The sequence below is a fragment of the Fragaria vesca genome, linkage group LG2, assembly GCF_000184155.1.
Source record: "Fragaria vesca subsp. vesca linkage group LG2, FraVesHawaii_1.0, whole genome shotgun sequence".
Lineage (NCBI taxonomy): Eukaryota > Viridiplantae > Streptophyta > Magnoliopsida > Rosales > Rosaceae > Fragaria > Fragaria vesca.
This window is the reverse complement of record NC_020492.1, coordinates 22,943,580-22,960,560: the sequence shown is the minus strand read 5'-3', so window position 1 is coordinate 22,960,560 and position 16,981 is coordinate 22,943,580. Positions and strand designations below refer to the sequence as shown.

At 39.1% G+C, this 16,981-nt stretch overlaps 3 protein-coding genes across 3 annotated transcripts in view; 1 reads left to right on the top strand and 2 right to left on the bottom strand.

The window, feature by feature from the left end:
* Positions 1 to 1,305: 1,305 nt before the first annotated feature.
* On the bottom strand, positions 1,306 to 4,189 carry LOC101302236 (rop guanine nucleotide exchange factor 1-like). The gene is made up of 5 exons (XM_004292877.1): positions 3,880 to 4,189; positions 3,435 to 3,551; positions 2,788 to 3,320; positions 2,062 to 2,415; positions 1,306 to 1,873 (listed from the first exon to the last, which is right to left on the bottom strand). Exons 1-5 carry the CDS (start codon positions 4,187 to 4,189, stop codon positions 1,517 to 1,519), a joined length of 1,671 nt encoding a protein of 556 aa, XP_004292925.1. The 3' UTR covers positions 1,306 to 1,516.
* Positions 4,190 to 6,023: 1,834 nt separating this feature from the next.
* LOC101293840 (prolyl endopeptidase-like) lies at positions 6,024 to 11,020 on the top strand. The gene is made up of 12 exons (XM_004291268.1): positions 6,024 to 6,273; positions 6,365 to 6,587; positions 6,793 to 6,993; positions 7,078 to 7,148; positions 7,497 to 7,659; positions 7,890 to 8,483; positions 8,632 to 9,012; positions 9,104 to 9,179; positions 9,262 to 9,325; positions 10,310 to 10,439; positions 10,593 to 10,706; positions 10,776 to 11,020. Exons 1-12 carry the CDS (start codon positions 6,164 to 6,166, stop codon positions 10,839 to 10,841), a joined length of 2,193 nt encoding a protein of 730 aa, XP_004291316.1. The 5' UTR covers positions 6,024 to 6,163; the 3' UTR covers positions 10,842 to 11,020.
* Positions 11,021 to 12,382: 1,362 nt separating this feature from the next.
* Positions 12,383 to 16,981, bottom strand: part of LOC101301943 (putative tRNA pseudouridine synthase Pus10-like) — a 5,888-nt gene continuing 1,289 nt past the window's right edge. The window contains exons 4-16 of the mRNA XM_004292876.1: positions 16,377 to 16,494; positions 15,735 to 15,856; positions 15,368 to 15,439; positions 14,924 to 14,992; positions 14,741 to 14,821; positions 14,540 to 14,659; positions 14,390 to 14,464; positions 14,152 to 14,232; positions 13,529 to 13,602; positions 13,375 to 13,435; positions 13,023 to 13,078; positions 12,636 to 12,721; positions 12,383 to 12,546 (exon numbers count right to left, since the gene is read on the bottom strand). Coding sequence (XP_004292924.1) covers positions 12,637 to 12,721; positions 13,023 to 13,078; positions 13,375 to 13,435; positions 13,529 to 13,602; positions 14,152 to 14,232; positions 14,390 to 14,464; positions 14,540 to 14,659; positions 14,741 to 14,821; positions 14,924 to 14,992; positions 15,368 to 15,439; positions 15,735 to 15,856; positions 16,377 to 16,494 — 1,014 coding nt within the window. The 3' untranslated portion in view covers positions 12,383 to 12,546; position 12,636. The remainder of the gene's footprint in view (positions 12,547 to 12,635; positions 12,722 to 13,022; positions 13,079 to 13,374; positions 13,436 to 13,528; positions 13,603 to 14,151; positions 14,233 to 14,389; positions 14,465 to 14,539; positions 14,660 to 14,740; positions 14,822 to 14,923; positions 14,993 to 15,367; positions 15,440 to 15,734; positions 15,857 to 16,376; positions 16,495 to 16,981) is intronic.

Genomic DNA, 16,981 nt, shown 5'->3' with positions numbered 1-16,981 from the left:
AATTCATAGTAATTACTTATGATATTGTAAAATTCCCCAGATTCATATAGCTGACCACAATGATGGACACAGATCAGCGCTGGGCTGGATCTGAATTTGATAATTTAAAAAAAAAAAAATCTGATATGATTGGGATTGAAATCTTCACAGCGCGCATATAGTGTTGAACATTATTATCGATTGTTCATCTTTAATTTTTTTAGGCCTTCAAGTAGTTTCAGTGGGATGGGATCAGTCTAGTATCTAGGCCAGCCCTAATAACCAAATTTCTGGACTTTGGAAGATAGTTTGAATCATGGTGTATTAAGAATGGAGAACATCATCTTACAGCTTTAAGCGAAAAGGGGGAAAGGCTAATATAACTTTGAAGCTTTAAGCATGATAAACATGCATTCCTTTCTCTGAAATTTTGAACTTGCTCAAATCTCATTATGTTTGAAAGTCTGATGAGGTCGCTTTCTGCTATCACTGTGGTGGCCACAACCCTTTTGCTGGTGTCCCTCGCTCCATCTTCACAGGTCAAGTCAATGCGCAGTACTTTGATCTTAGTCAATCACTAATCTCTTTTTCTTTGACCTGAAACTCGAACACTACTGTTCCTTCGCACCCCACTTTTTTGTTTTTTGTTTTTTCAAAAGAGAGTGTGAGAGCGAGAGATGAACTCCAATCTAGCTAGCTGACAATATATCCATGTTTGGTAGCTGCAAGAAGAACAAGAATAAGAATGTGAACATTTTACTCTGCAAGGCTGCAAGTGAAAAAGGCAAGGAATCCACATAAAGGAATCAACTTCATGTATATATTATTCGATTTCATGATTGATGGATGCGATGGAAGCATTTTAAAACTCTGCATCGATCTCTTCTAGAAAAGCATTAGAATAATGAATTAAAGAGAGGTTAGATTTCTTTAATACGTGTTAAGATAATTAACTGTCTCCAAGAACTTGCTAATTAGTACCAACCACAGAGCCAAATGATTAAACTTGAAGCTTTCTCAGACACAGCTGCAAGAATCCATTCCGAGACAGAGATTAGTATTGTTTGCTTATACTTTATACTAAAGTAAATAAGAGCACTGCATGGTATGCATGCTTAATAATGGATTCTAGTTTACCATGATTTGGAATATAAAGTCATTATAGCTCAAAGTGAGGATTTGTTGATTAGTTATTAGCTTAATCCCTTCAACAAAAAAGAAGAAGAAAGAATATATAGTTAGGCCTGTTATGAATATGTTGCTGGGTTTGGTTGGCATTTGAGTTGGTCCAGAAATTGGAGCGCAATTGATCATCATACACACAGAAACACAAAACCAATACCAGTGCAGCAATAAACCGGCCCAAAGTGTAGGGGGCCCAAAGCGGTACCCTTCTTACTGGGATGAAAGTTCATATATCTGGAATCTACAGTAGTGCAGAAAACAACATCTATATCTCTACCCTTGTAAGGTTAACCAAATCATCTTCCTTTTAAACGTTTTAAGCTTCCCATATACCCTTATTGCGTCAACATCATCAGAAAGTCAAATTTTCCAACTTTTCATGCAGCAAATCATTTAAATTCCTGTTCTTTGTAGATTGATGCCTCCTTCTGCCAGAACTTCTGACCATCTGATAAGGAGGATCATCGGGTGCTGGTAATGTAGTTGAAGGACCATAATAGTTGTGCTGAATTGATAAATGACTCCGCAACAGCCTCTTCTGTTTGGGATCAGCAACAACAAACCTTCTCTGCTGACACATCGACATTGCAGCTGCACGTTGCCTGCTCGCATCGTCTACATATAGAAGATCATCAATCCTTGCCATGATGTTGAAGGCTAAGCTTTCCATCACCCTGGAATAGCTCTCAAGGAGTGAGTGCCCCACATCCTGCACCATATATATATGGAGGAAACTGATTTAGTGTTACGAGCTATAAAACCATCAAATCCGAGCCTAAAATGTGGAGATGTATTACTGTCAAATGCTATCTCTTGTTCGGTACTAAATGAGTAAAACATGTGCTTTCAATTCTTATGTTCTAATTTGCTACTGCCAAAACTCTTTCAGCACTATACCTTGTTATACTGAATCTTGCACATGTCCAGAGTGGTCTGTGGAAGGCCAGGGAACCGTATCCTTAGATTCTGAAAGATAGTATTAGCTCGGGAGGCTAAAAGCTTGCATTTATCCTTGTCACCAACCAATCCCTTAACCTTTCCACCCCAGGATGAGTTACCAGAATTTGTAGGCCTCAGATGGCGTTTCAGGTGTTTCTGTTTCCAAATGTGTGCAGCAGCCTCAATTCTGTTTGCTATTTCAAGAGTGGTGTACTCTGATGAGAGGTCCAGGTAGTCAAGAAGACAGTCTGGGGAGAACTGATCAGCAGTTATAAAATGGTAAATGATTTCTCCTAGACAAGCTTTCCCACTCTGAAAACATTGGTAGAATTGTGTCAAAAAATATATGTAGTAGTAATCTATCAAATAAACATCAAAACACAATGAAGAAAAATTTAGCCATACACAGTGCATAAGCCCCTAATCTGCAAAGATTTACTAAAAGGAAAGGCTCACTCGTTTTGGAACAGCAAAACGAGACAAATGCCAAGGAGTAAGATCAGCACTCATAAAATACTTTGTCTCCCTAGTAACAGTGATTAAAAACATTAGCAGAATATGTTTATTTACATGAAATGTATATCCTGTGTGTGCATCTTTATCTATACACAATTGCAAATCTGCAATTGAATAGGTGTTATCAGAATAGGTGTTAATGTGAAGGAACTGTTCGTCATACAATACCTTTGGCAAGCTCTCTAAATAAGCATCTGGGATTTCCATTTCAGCCAGCACATTACTATTGATGGCCATTGAAGCCTTAAGGATCTGATTTGCACATTCCCTACAGTGGTGCAGTGCCTTCCTCACATTTTCAGAAAGACCATTTTGGGGTACTTTAGGGAATGGCAGCCACCACTTCTCTTCTTGCCTAGTTGAAGGTCTACCAGAAGAGGAAGGCCGGGAAAATGTTTCACTATCATCAGCAACAAGTATCCCCCGGTCAACATAATAAAACTCAGAATCACTAAATCCATCAAGAAGGCTAAGCAGCATTGCATCCAGTTTCTTGAGGGCAGGTAGGTTTACATACAGATCTGATCGGGGACGAGTCACCATAACCTCAAAAGTCCCACCACCAGATAATTCTTGAGTTGATGGTATGAGCTCAACAATGGAATCACTCACACACAAAAGCCATTCCATTTCTCGGCGCCACATTGCCTTCTTTTGCGGTGCCAATGGCTCCAACTTCCATAACTCTCCGAACACAGTAGCTGCCAAAGCAAATTTTAATGTCAATTCAAACGATCAAGAAGTGTTCCGTGGAAAATTACAGAGAAACAAAACAAGCAGCAGAAAGAGCAAAAAGGCTAAGAATTTGTGCAAACCAGAAAGATTTGTGATGGCATTGGAAATAGCAAGAGCAGTGCAGACTCCATTGCCTCCACCTGACATATCTTCTCCAAGCAGAAGCTTTGCAAATCTCTCCTTCATCAATTCAACCTCTGCAAATCATACATAAGTATATCAAATTTACATCAGAAACAGAACTACAGAAGTATATTGAAATGACTACCAAAACTTCGTTTGTTATTGGAAAGAAAAATTGAAAAAAGATAACATGCAAGTTGTGATCCAGCCTTGAAACTCAATAATATCACATTGATTTTTGGTCTAAACTCTAAAATTATAATGTTCATCAGTTTTCATTATCCACTTGAATCAGCAGAAGGGTTAATTGTCAAATTCTGCACTGTGATTACAGTTGATTCTCACTTTGGATATTGAACCATAAACCACATACATAACCAAACTAACAACACATGCACTAACCAGACAATTCAGCCTCGGACTTCGCCGTGATCATCGCCGGAACTACAACATTACGTTCACCACCGAAGGCCGGCAACATGACCGGAAGCGCATTCTTGCCGTAGAAAAGTTCGGCCAAGTCCGGTCCGGAGGGAGACGATGAAGCCATGGATGTAGAAGCATGGCCTTCGTTTTTCCGACTAGAAAAGCTAGTACTAGTTGAGCTTTCCGACTCACTAACGTCAGCACTCAAGCTATAGCTATCGAATCGCTCGCTCAACTCCTCCGCGTCCTCATCTTCCGACGAGAACGAGACGTTGACGCTATCCATTAGATCAAGGTTTTGAACATCAAAGTGATCGAGTTCAGAAAAGGAAAGTGAAGGGGGACAGAGGAAAGTTTACCGCTAAAACTGTGCTACTACTCTTTCATTTTCACTTTGGCCTTGTAATTGTAACACCCGGCCCCACGTAGGAGGCTCAGCCGAACCTTTTTAATTGGGTGGATCGGAAAATGATTACGGCCACGTGTTTGTTTAGAGTGTTTGGTTTGCACGCGCGAAAATAAGTGAATGATTTGGATCTGAGATTATGAGGTATGAATGAACACAACTGGTTCTAGCTGATAATTTAATTTGCTCGTTACAGTGGACCTTTTGTTCATCAGTTCAGGAAACAGTTCTTCAACCATTGAGAAATTAGGAAGGGAGGTAAATATAAATTGTAAAAAAGTAAAAATGTGTAAGTTATGTTGAGATATCAATCTCATATCAGGAATATAAGACCTTACATGTGGGTTTATAAGGATTCGGGTCACTCTACCCATACCAATTGATTTTGGATGTGAACTCATACTATTTTATTAAGCTAAACTTTAGAAAATTAAAAATATGAATACTAAACTGAAGTAAAAATATGAATATTACATTAACTATCTGAATCTTTTGGTATAGAAACGTTTTTTATTTTTGTTTTTTTTGTTTGGATAATGAAAATCTTCATTAAGGGCCGAGTCCAATGGAGCCTAGCAATTGCTAAAAGCCTATACCATTAGGCCATCTCTAACTATTGTCCTATAACTTATACCTAAATTTAAAATTTGACTCACCCAAACCTATTTTTTCATATAAGTTTTGCATCTCCAACTCTTATTATCAAAATCTAAACCTATAACATGTGGGGACCACTTAATTTATGAGTGAAATTTATGATTCCTCCTAAATAGTTGAGTCAAAATAAAACATATTTTGGCTCAAGTTGTATTCAGGTTGGAGATGTAAAATTGAAAAACCTAAACCTATTATAGGTTTTAGGACAATGGTTGGAGATGACCTTACATCAAGAAAGAATTTTTTTTTTCCTCTGCATGAAAAAATCTCATCAAAAGGGAAAAACGCCTTGAGGTATAGAAACGTTAAAACCTAGGTTTAGGAATGTCATATTAAATCGGTGTTGGGCCTTGAGAAAGTATAGCTAGCACAATAACAAAGAGAAGGCTATACCAAAACGTATTGGGCCTTGAGAAAGTGCTTGTTGGGCCTAGAGTAGTTTGTCCGAACTAAATAACTAGCACAATAACAAAGAAAAAGCTATACAAAAATAGAAAAAAGTGATAACAATATTTTCTCTCCCGGAATCTTTATCAACAAGAATAAAGAGGTGTTGAGAGATATATGGCCACTATGAGCTACAAGAAGCTAGTCGAAATTATGGATACATTATGACGACACTACATTTCCAAAATGAGCACATTATCCCCTCGTTTTCATCGCAACGAAAAGCCTGAAGCCCTTGAACGTGTGGAAAGAGTAAAGCTCGTGTGTGCGCGAGAGTACCGAGGTGTTGTCATAGACTCGTCAGTCGTCACACACAAATCCATCACCATGCCAAACTCTCCCCACACCTTTTTCTCTATTTACCCCGCTGCCCTTCCCACACCGCGCGCCTCAATTCACCAAACCAATCGACGCTCTCAATTCGCCTTCGCCATTTCTTCACCGCTCTTGATCAGGTAAACGCCGCCGTTTTGTTTAATTCCCTCTCGAATCTTCGATTTAAGCCTTGGGATTCGATTCTGCGAGCTTATTAGAGTAACTAGGGCAGAAATGAAATCTAATCTCTCACAAATTGCTCGTGAATCGCTCTGTGTTGCAGTGCGTCGTCCCAGCTTTGACTGTGCTTCTCGCCGGAGAAGTTCATTTCTCTTCACCAACTGTTCACGGTGGTTACTTGCTCCGCCGTGGTCAACGCCGGTCAAATCGGTTCGTTCTTTCTCCTCCGTCGTCGTTTCGTCCTCAAAACCTAGGATGGGGTCCGTCGGTGCCCTAGACCTGCCTTTGAAGTACCCTAGCGTCCGGCGAGACGAGTCCGTCGTCGATGACTACCACGGCGTCAAGATTGCCGATCCTTATAGATGGTAAACGGTCCGAAACCCTAACATTTCAGCTTATTCGAGTATTTTTAGGGTTTCGAGGAATTAGATTTTGTGTTTTTGATGATTTGTGAAGGCTTGAGGATCCTGATTCGGAAGAGACGAAGGAGTTTGTACAGAAGCAAGTGGAGTTGACGCAGTCGGTGCTGAAGGAGTGCGATGATATCAGAGGGAAGCTCTCTGATAAAATCACCAAGCTGTTTGATCACCCGCGCTATGATCCACCTTTCCGGCGAGGGAATAAGTACTTCTACTCCCATAACACCGGGCTTCAAGCTCAGAATGTGCTCTATGTACAGGTAGATTCACTAGTTGCTCTGTATTGAACTGTGTTTTATTGTGGTTTTAGGTTATAATTGTTTTTTTTAAATGCTTATAGATTCACTAGTTGCTATGTATTGAAGCGTGTTTTGATTGTGGTTTTAGGTTATAATTGGTTCTATTGAAATGCTTATAGATTTGCTGGTTGCTCTGTGTTGAAGTGTGTTTTAATTTTGGTTTTAGGATAGTTTGGATGGAGAACCAGAGGTTTTGCTCGATCCTAATACGCTTAGTGAAGATGGGACAGTAGCTTTGAGTACATATTCAGTAAGTGAGGATGCTAAGTACTTGGCCTATGCACTTAGTACAAGTGGCAGTGATTGGGTGACAATTAAAGTGATGCGCATTGAGGACAAGAAGGTGGAGCCAGACACTTTATCTTGGGTAAGCTCTGGAGTTTACGTTTGAACATACAGAAGTAGAAATGAGGATCCATATATGAGAGAATAATTACTGTTGCCTTTTCAGGTCAAGTTTTCTGGTATTAGTTGGACACATGATAACAAAGGGTTTTTCTATAGCCGCTATCCAGCACCAAAGTAAGTGGCAAAACAGCAATCCTGTTTTATTACATCCAACATAATGTCTTGTGTTTCTCTAATTAGAATAGCTGTAGCTTGGTTATGACAAAACTATCAGAAGAAGAAAATTTTGGAGATTCAAATACTGTGATTATTGTTCTAGCTTGGAAGTATTTCAAAGTTAAAGATGGTTCAAGGTGCTTTGGTTTTTTTGTCTTTATATTGAGCAATCTGAATACAGTAGCTAAGTGGTAGAGAAAGGATTATTTGGGCCAGGAATAGTCCTTGATTGTAAGGCTGATCGAAAAATATGTGTATGGGTTTCTACTCGTTTTTATGTATAATAATGGTTGTTATGTGCTGTAGAGAAGGAGAGGACATTGACGCTGGCACAGAGACCAATGCAAATCTTTATCATGAGTTGTACTACCATTTTCTGGGCACGGATCAATCAAATGACATATTATGCTGGAAAGATTCTGAAAATCCTAAATACTTGTTTGGAGCGAGTGTTACTGATGACGGGAAGGTAAATACAAAAATAGACTATTAGTTCTGTGTATGGGTTTCTACTCGTTTTTTCCGCATTTTGAAATGGCTGTTATGGATTGATGTGTTTGTGAAGTCATTCATCGTATAGAGAAGCATATTTGAAATGGCTGTTAAGGATTGATGTGTTTGTAAAGTCAGTCCTTGTATAGAGAAGCATATTTGTGTGATTATTTGACCTACCCATTCTGTTTCTTGTGTAATCTGCAGTATGCTCTTATGAATGTTGATGAGGGTTGTGATCCAGTCAACAAGTTTTACTACTGTGACATGTCTACACTTCCTAATGGGCTTGAAGGTCTGAGGGCGAACAATGAACTGCTTCCGGTTGTCAAGCTTGTTGATACATTTGAGGCATGTTATCATGCAATTGCAAATGATGACACTGTCTTTACTTTCCTGACAAATAAAGATGCTCCAAAATATAAGTTGGTCCGAGTTGATCTGAAGGAACCAACTGTTTGGACTGACGTGATTAAAGAATCTGAAAAAGATGTACTTGAATCGGCATCTGCTGTAAACGGTAACCAAATGATTGTTAGTTACTTGAGTGATGTGAAGTATGTTCTACAGATTAGAGATCTGAAATCAGGTAGCTTGGTGCATCAGTTGCCCATTGACATTGGCACAGTTACTGGGATTTCTGCAAGACGAGAAGATAGTACAATTTTTTTTGGGTTTACGAGTTTTGTTACACCGGGAGTAATATATCAGTGTAATTTAGACAGTGAAGTTCCAGATCTGAGGGTATTTCGTGAAATTACAGTTCCTGGGTTCGATCGCTCAGACTTCCATGTGGATCAGGTGATTATAGCTTTGGCTGACATTAAATGACTCTTTACTATATCACGTTCTTTCTTATTTAGTTTCACTCATTCAACACATTCTTCCATTTTTTTTATTTCAAGACTATTAGTACTATTGTATCCTTAACAAGTTTTCAATTTTCCAGGTATTCATACCCAGTAAGGATGGTACTCAGATACCAATATTTATTGTGGCCAGAAAGAACATTGTTTTGGATGGATCACACCCTTGTTTGTTATACGGATATGGTGGATTTAATATTAGTCTTACACCATCGTTCAGTGTTAGTCGCATTGTACTTGCAAGGCATTTAGGTGTTGTTTACTGCCTAGCAAATATCCGTGGGGGTGGAGAGTATGGGGAGGAATGGCATAAGGCAGGTTCCCTCTCAAAAAAGCAAAATTGCTTTGATGACTTCATTTCTGCTGGTGAATACCTTGTATCTGCTGGTTATACCCAACCTAGCAAGTTGTGCATAGAAGGTGGAAGTAATGGTGGGCTTCTTGTCGGGGCTTGCATAAATCAGGTGCGCTTTTTACTTTCTTGAAAATGATTACTATCTTAAACTGTAGCAAGGATTGCATATATGAAATTATAAAAATTGTGTTATGTTGCAGAGGCCTGATCTTTTTGGTTGTGCACTTGCTCATGTTGGTGTGATGGACATGCTGAGGTTCCACAAGTTCACCATAGGTTGGTTTCTTCCTCTGAGCCCAATTTGAGTTGTTCTTTTAGAAAAAAAAAAAACAAGATGTGATTTCTAAGAGTTTTGCAGGTCATGCATGGACTTCTGATTATGGATGTTCTGACAAGGAGGAAGAATTCCATTGGCTAATCAAGTAAGTATTGTTTAGTATTGATTACCTTCCATTCTGAGATCTGATTGGAACTTCTAATTGTACTTACGGTAATGTTTATACCTTTGTAATAGTCTATCCTATCTTGGTTTGTCCATCTTGTGGTTAGATTTATGGCGTAGCTCTAACCCTAAACTCTTGTTGGGATTTTAACCCCACGAACAAACCGAGATTCAGAAACAGACACACCCAACAACACCGCAATAAAGCATAATAACAAACAAGGATGAAAAAAAACAGTTGACACAAGATTTAACGTGGTTCGGCAAATTTCCTGCCTACGTCCACCCCAAGATATAGCTCTTCCACTATGAGAATAAAACTAGTACAAGATACATGAGTTAAATCTCATAACCCAAAACCCTTGTACACCCTCACTCATAGAATACCCAAGAACACTGTGTCTCACCTAAGAGAATTTCCCTCTTAGCACCTTTTTTCTCTCTCTCATGCACAACCCACAAGCTCTCTATTGCTTGTCCGATGCTTACTTGGTGCAAACTTGCTTGCATGCTTCAAATGAGTTTCCATGCAGCCTATTTATAGGCAACAATCGTACCATGTGAAAAAGCCAAGGCTTTTTCTTCCCACTTATTCAATTTGCTGGAAGCACACCATAGAAGACTTCCATAGCTTTCAATTTCCACAAACATCATTTAAAGCTTTGTTCCTAGCTATGACATAGCTAACTATTCACCCATGTCTATATTTGATGCATCACCTTTTGCATGGTTTCTAGTTGCATGTGAATGAACACCAATCTCAACAACTCTAACCCTAAATCTTGTTGGAACTCCATAGTATGTCTCGATGTTCATCATAAGATGGACTGCTCGCCTCTTAATCTGTTCAATGTTCAACACAATGGATTGCATATCTTTCACAGCCTTCTCTGCATTTATTTGGGATGCAAGTTTATTGTTTTTTTTTTTTTTGTCTTATTGCTCCTCTCTCTGGTTCATTCAGGTACTCGCCTCTACACAATGTCAACAGACCATGGGAACAACATCCAAACCAGCAGTACCCACCTACCATGCTATTGACTGCAGATCATGATGACCGAGTTGTCCCATTACACTCGTTGAAGTTTTTGGCGGTTAGTGTCTCATTTGAATGGAAGTCATGAGACAACTGAATCATTTTATTGCTGTGCCGTATCATTTGTGAACCATATCTGCGTTTTTTTTTTTTTTTTTTTTTCATACAGCATCATTTTGTAGCAATTAATATGAGCTATTCTTATTTTCAGACATTGCAACATGTGTTGATTACAAGTTTGGAGAAGAGTCCACAGACCAATCCAATTATTGGACGCATTGAATGCAAGGCAGGGCATGGAGCTGGACGTCCAACACAGAAAATGGTGAATATTTTTTGTTTGGATTAGAGATTTGAAAGTTATTTTGTTAACACCTGGGTTTTTTGGCTGCAGATTGATGAAGCTGCCGACCGTTTCAGTTTCATGGTTAAGACGTTGGGTGCATCATGGATTGATTAAAGAGGTGGAGTATGTGGTTCTATTTGTAATTTGTAACCCGGAAGTCCAGATAACCTGGATGGCAGGCCTTTTTTTTTGTGTGTGTAGGCATGTTTCCTATTTCCTTCTGTTAGATTACAAGTGTTTTAGAGGAAGTGCGACTGAAAAACTGGTACTGGATTTACTTTACAGTCATGGATGGGCCTCACATCAAAGTCTAGCCACTAGTCCAGTTAGCTACATTCGTTATATGGCTATTTTTTGGCCCGTGAACTTTGACTCAGGCAAATACCTATAAATCTCTAACGTCGGCGTGAGGCCCGTTATATCCGTCAATTAATCTTGGGCCGAAGGTTTTGACATCGTAGGCCTAAGGCCTGTTAATGAAGAAATGGGCCTGGGCCCGTTAATTATTCACATAATTTAGGCCTGAGGTCTGGTATGGTGAGATGCTGATGAGCAGTCATGTGACCCGTTTAACAGTTGATCTTGGGCCTGAGGCTGAGGCCGTTTCAGTTGTTTTGGGCCAGACGCCCGTTCAAAATATGATCTTGAGCCTCAGGGCAGTTTCTTCTTGGGCCTAACAGCTGACCTTGTGCCTGAGGCCCAGCTAACAACTTACCTTGGGCCTGTGCCTGTAACATAGGCCAGTTTAATTTGATCGTAACAGAACCCTGGGCCTGAGGCCAGTTTAACCACTAATCATGGGCCTTGTGGCCCGTTTTAACATATGATCTTGGGCCTGAGGCCAGCCTAATAACTGATCTCGGGCCTGTTGCCCTTTTAGCATTTGATCATGGGCCATAGGCCCGTTTAACATCATTTTGGGCCTGGCGCGGTTCAGTTGTTCTTGGGCTAAGTCGACCTTGGGCCTAAAGCCTGTTATACACTTCATTTTGGGCCCTGTGACCCGTTTAACATATGAACGGACCATGTTATAATCGACCTTGTGCCTGGGGCCTGTTTAAGTTATCTTGGGCCTTGTGGCCCGTTTAACGTTTGATCTTGGGCCTTCTTGCCCTGTTAACGTTTGTTCTTGGGCGTTGTGGCCCGTTTAATTGTTGATCGTGGGCCTTCGGGCCCGTTTAAAGTATGATCTTGAGCCTGAGGCCCGTTCAACAATTTATCTTGGGCCTATGGCCCGCTTAAAATTTGATCTTGGACCTATGGCCCTTTAACAGTTCAGCTTGGGTTTGAGGCCCATTTGAAATTGATCTAGGGGCCCAAGTCAGTTAAACGTGTTGCTGAGGCCCGTTAATCAGATTTTGGGGTCAGAAGCCGGTACTGGATGATAATGTTGTAACACTCACTCGGTGTCTCGGCTCGTAAAATAGACGGCCTGTATACTTCATCGGGCCCGTTATAAAATATTGGGCCAGTCCACCTGATAGTGGGCCGAGCCAGCTCACCAAGGGATCAAACTACATGGACTCAGCGATGTTAATCATAAGCGCTAAGCAACACAGGGCTTACCGGCCGAAGCGGGCGTGTAGCCCGTCGACTTAAAAAACCTAGGCATTAGTGTCATCCGTTTTGCCATTTATAAATTAAGAAATTGACTTGACCAAAAAAAATAAAAATTAAGAAATTGTTCTAGCCGAACTAATACAAGTGAACATGTTTCCTTTATAAAAGATGGGCCAAGAATGATTTCCTCCACTGATCCATGTGCATTGTGTCCTAAAACACCAGCTTCAGCAGTGCTTTCACCAAGAACAATTCCTTCCTGCAAGAGCAAAACTCAGTCAACCAGTATAATTACCAATTTCTTTTTTATTTATTTTATAAAACATACTACAGGGAGAAGCTACGAACCTCATTCAGTGAGAAAACAATCCATTTTAACATCCGTTACATCAAGTCGTAGTATCTCAGCTCTAGTATCAAGAATTGATCCAAAGCTGCAAAAGACAGCCTCGTTAATTTCACTGTCAAGAGTTTGTGGAATATCTCAAGTGTAACTTACTTGTACGAAAATTTTCAAGAACGATTCTTTCAGTGGGAGAAAAAATTCAGTGAAACTTCTATAAGCCACATATGGGAGACAAGATACATGAATACAAAACCATACCCTCAAAAATTTTATCAATAAAGGATCCATGGTATTTGACTGAGAACAAATGTTACAAAGTTGCAAATTTTGTACGAGACAGAACTAACAGAACTAACCCCTCAAACAAAGTGACAAGAATTAAATTATACCAGGGTTGCGTGCGTCCAAGATCCCCATGAACAAATTCCTTTATATACGTTCCAGCCTGTGATGCTTGCCAGAAATTAAATAAGTATACAAGTTGAATTCTTTTCAAAAATATTCAAAATATGGTCCTCTAAAATAGTCAACCTTACTGCTGGAAGCTGAATAAAAACGGCAACAAATAAAAATAAACGGAATGCGAGGGTTTATATTTTTGATATTTAAAAAAAAAAAATTAAAAATAGAAATGAAAAGATTTATCACCTTTGGCTTCCCTTCAAGCCATATTTCAAATTTCAGATCAATCAAATTCATTGCTTCAAAATTTATTCTCATGATAATAAGCTGAAAAATTACCTGGGTACATAGGTGCAGAAGAAAATATTGAGAACTTCCAACGATTCTTTCAATTCTCATCCTATGTTGCAGCAAAATTAAAAACTTAACTGATTATAGAGGACTGAAAGTGTCTAGTAATTGTTGTTCCACAAAAATTGAATGATCCACTAACCAATGTATAATCCTTTTACGTTCCAAAGGACTTCGGCGGTGAAGCACCCTAATTGGAGTCCTTTGCAGAATATGCTGAGCAATATAAATACACATCTTAGGGTATCACAATTAAGAAAAAGAAAGCCTCAGGAGAAAACCACTATGATTTGCAAAGCAAGACTCCCTCAATCATATATGGTTAATAAAGTCAATATTAAAACAGACCATGAGGTTACCATTTCCTAAGTATTAAGCATATGACAACAGAATTATTCTGATTTTTCTTTGTTTTGTAATTTCCACCTACTCTCATCATGAGGAATGTTTGACTTATCAGTCATGCCAAAGACAACAAGAAACTGCAAATATATCTTGATTATTTCCTGATTTCAAGTTCTCCATTATTAGTCATAATGTGGAATTAGTTGCTGTTGCTCTTCCATACATCCTTGTATGTACGGCAAGCGGATCTCAACATATATGGTTTATATGCTGATGCAGCTGATAAAAATTCTTGGCCCATACAAAATGCAATCATTGACCTTCCACAAAATTTTACTGATGAAACTTGCCATGTCACACTCAAGTTTATGATAACCAAATAGGAATAAGAACAATTATATGGCTTATTGAACAGCTCACCATGTCTTTAACTGATGATATAGACTGAAAATCTTCATCCTTGAGAATGCGAGAAGTCCAAACAAGTGCAGTATATTGCTTCTGCATGAAAGTACAAAACAATGGAACAATAAGTCATCAATTTATGGTCTGAATTGAACAAGGAAATTTAGAGATTCATGCATATCAATCATGATATAGACCAAAAGGTAAAAAAAAAACAATCATGACGACATAGTATTTAAAAAGAAAAGAAAACCTGTTTCTCTGCTTCTCCTTCACGCATGAGATCCCATGACTGACTGCCCACCAGTTTCAAATTTTTCACACCAACCTGCTTCCATAATGTGCTCTTTTGTAATTGTTCATTGACAACAAGAAACAACTCTAAAGCAGGTAGTGACCTTACCAATTTATTTTGCAAGTTATTTATCTTTGCTTGCAGATCTTTTACAGACTCCTGCGATGGGACATAGCGCGCATTTTGTACCTCAACCAGGAAAGGCCTCCCAGAACCCAACATCCGAACCTAAAGAGATTCTTATATAATTCAATATGTCATTTATTAAATCTATTAAATCCAAAGTGCAGTAAAGAAGATCTCCATTACATCAATATCTTCTCTGCCAGCCGCATGAAACTTGTACTTATCACCACGACATATAGGAAGAATGTTGCTACCTATTATCTCCTACAAAGAATACCACGTTAACTGTCAGAATTTCACCCATCGTTTCCAGAGGAAAAAAGTGAAAATTGGAATGATTATAGCCAATATTCTGACTGGTATTACCTCAACAGATGCTTCTCCCATTCTTTCATCATCAATAATCCAACAGCTCTGACTTACATTTCTCGAGTACTGAAACACAAAAATATTATTAGCTAGTCCACTTGACAAGTTGAGCCAAACATTACATGTTCACATTTAAATGACCATTTTTCACACACAACCCCACAGACTCAGTTACTCCTTTATATAAAAAAGAGAAAAAGAACACTTTACACAACATTATCCCGGAATAGTCTTTATCTTTGTGGCATCCCTAAATCAATGAATACAGTTCATGCTTACCTATCTTTTCTCATGGAAAACCATTAATAGAAAAAAGGAGCAAAGTATTGTGATCTGGATTGCAAGCCTATGGAGCTTTAAAATCTTAACACCACTTTTAAGCTCATGTTTGAATATGCTTAAATAAGTAACAACTAATGGAGAAGATTAGAATTAGCTTACCTTCAGGTATCTCCCGCCAAAGTATATTTGTGTCCTGTAACAGAGGAACTCCAAACAACAAGGTTCATTGGTCTAGAAATGAAAGCTAAGTCGAATTAGAATCAACATCATAACAGATTCAGTAAACAATTTTAAGGAATTTGCAAATAATTAAAAAGACAAGCATCGATCAATTAGAACTACACAACAGATTTAAAAAGCAATGCATATAAAACTGGTGAAGTACAAAAAGGCAAGCATAAATCGATTTGAAAAGCAATCATCTGTGAATACCCTCACCCGCCCCGCCCCACCTACAACAGGAAAAGGAAATGGAAATATAGTCCTTGAATCATTTCAAAGAAAAGGGATAATATCATCAAAGTACCTGCTCCATACGGAACTTCGGACAGTTCAACGATTTAATAGCTTGCATACTCTCAGGTTCACTTGCTGAAAATCCAGAGCATTTAGTTTCATCATCACTTGAGGCAAAATGAATTTGTGTGCCTGTAAAATGTAACAGTTAATATCAGGCTGTTTACAAGAAGTCAGACTTGGAGATTGTTTATTTAAGGTTAGCCACTAGGAGAGAGGGTAAATGTCAATGTGATACTGACACGTCAGCATGCAGGGATGGTAGACTAACATTATATGCAGACAAGACACCAGAAGAAGATTTGCCTGACTTGATTTAAAGTAGCAATTAGAATTTCAAAAGGGAGAGAATAATAACAAATATATAACGAGCTCTGGGGAATCCCATAACGTGATTACACCGTTTCTCATAGTTACTTAAATGCAAAAGCTGTTACTACACAGGTTCAATTAGCTAGTTAGGTTCTATTCTATGCTCTACATATATCCAAAATTTGGTTCTATTCTTGGACTTAGCAATCAAATTGTACAAAGATGCTGAGTGAGAAGTTGGGACCCTTAAAAACATGCAATATTGGGTATGCTATCCTAGCATATATGTGTTTAAATTCTACTTCTTTAACTAGCATTGGTAGTATAATATTGGACATGCCTGTTTTTCTTCTTTTACTCCCATGGCACCCATCAACAGAGTTCTCAACTGTTTCTGATGATACAGGGTATGTGTACGTCAAACGGATGCGGAAAGTGCCTGTGCTTGATCTGCAATCCTGCAAAACTTCAATTTAAAGTAGATCAGTGACATGTTTAAGATTGACATACAGATTTATCATCTATATACATTATTCATATATACTTAATATGAACCCAGTAACTTTGACATAGTTTAGTGAGAGATGTCAATCTTGTTATTTCTTTTACATTTAATATAATTATATATATATATACAGGAAGGATATGAAGCGGACGTCCGCACTCCGCTTAAAGTGCGGACGTCCGTCCGTTCTCCACCCTCCGGCGCCGGTGACGGTGCGCCTCCACCCCAGAACACTCCAGCAGCGTCCCCGACCACTTTCCCTCCCCGGTGAGTCCATTCTTTTCCGGTTTTCCGGCGAGATCACCCAAAACTTCAAACAAAGTCGATCTCGCCGGAAACTGGAAAAAAACGGACTCGTCGGGGAGGGGAAGTGGTTGGGGACTCTGCTGGAGTGTTCTGGGGTGGAGGCGTGCCGTCGCCGGCGCCGGAGGATGGAGAAC

Coding starts and splice junctions, on each gene's coding strand:
- LOC101302236 (XM_004292877.1), bottom strand. CDS start 4,189: ATGGATAGCGTCAACGTCTCGTTCTCGTCGGAAGATGAGGACGCGGAG. Junction 3,321..3,434: donor TGCCATCACAAATCTTTCTG/GTTTGCACAAAT, acceptor TTGCTTTGGCAG/CTACTGTGTTCGGAGAGTTA. Junction 2,416..2,787: donor ATTTAGAGAGCTTGCCAAAG/GTATTGTATGAC, acceptor CAATGTTTTCAG/AGTGGGAAAGCTTGTCTAGG.
- LOC101293840 (XM_004291268.1), top strand. CDS start 6,164: ATGGGGTCCGTCGGTGCCCTAGACCTGCCTTTGAAGTACCCTAGCGTC. Junction 6,588..6,792: donor AGAATGTGCTCTATGTACAG/GTAGATTCACTA, acceptor TTTTGGTTTTAG/GATAGTTTGGATGGAGAACC. Junction 9,180..9,261: donor GTTCCACAAGTTCACCATAG/GTTGGTTTCTTC, acceptor AGAGTTTTGCAG/GTCATGCATGGACTTCTGAT.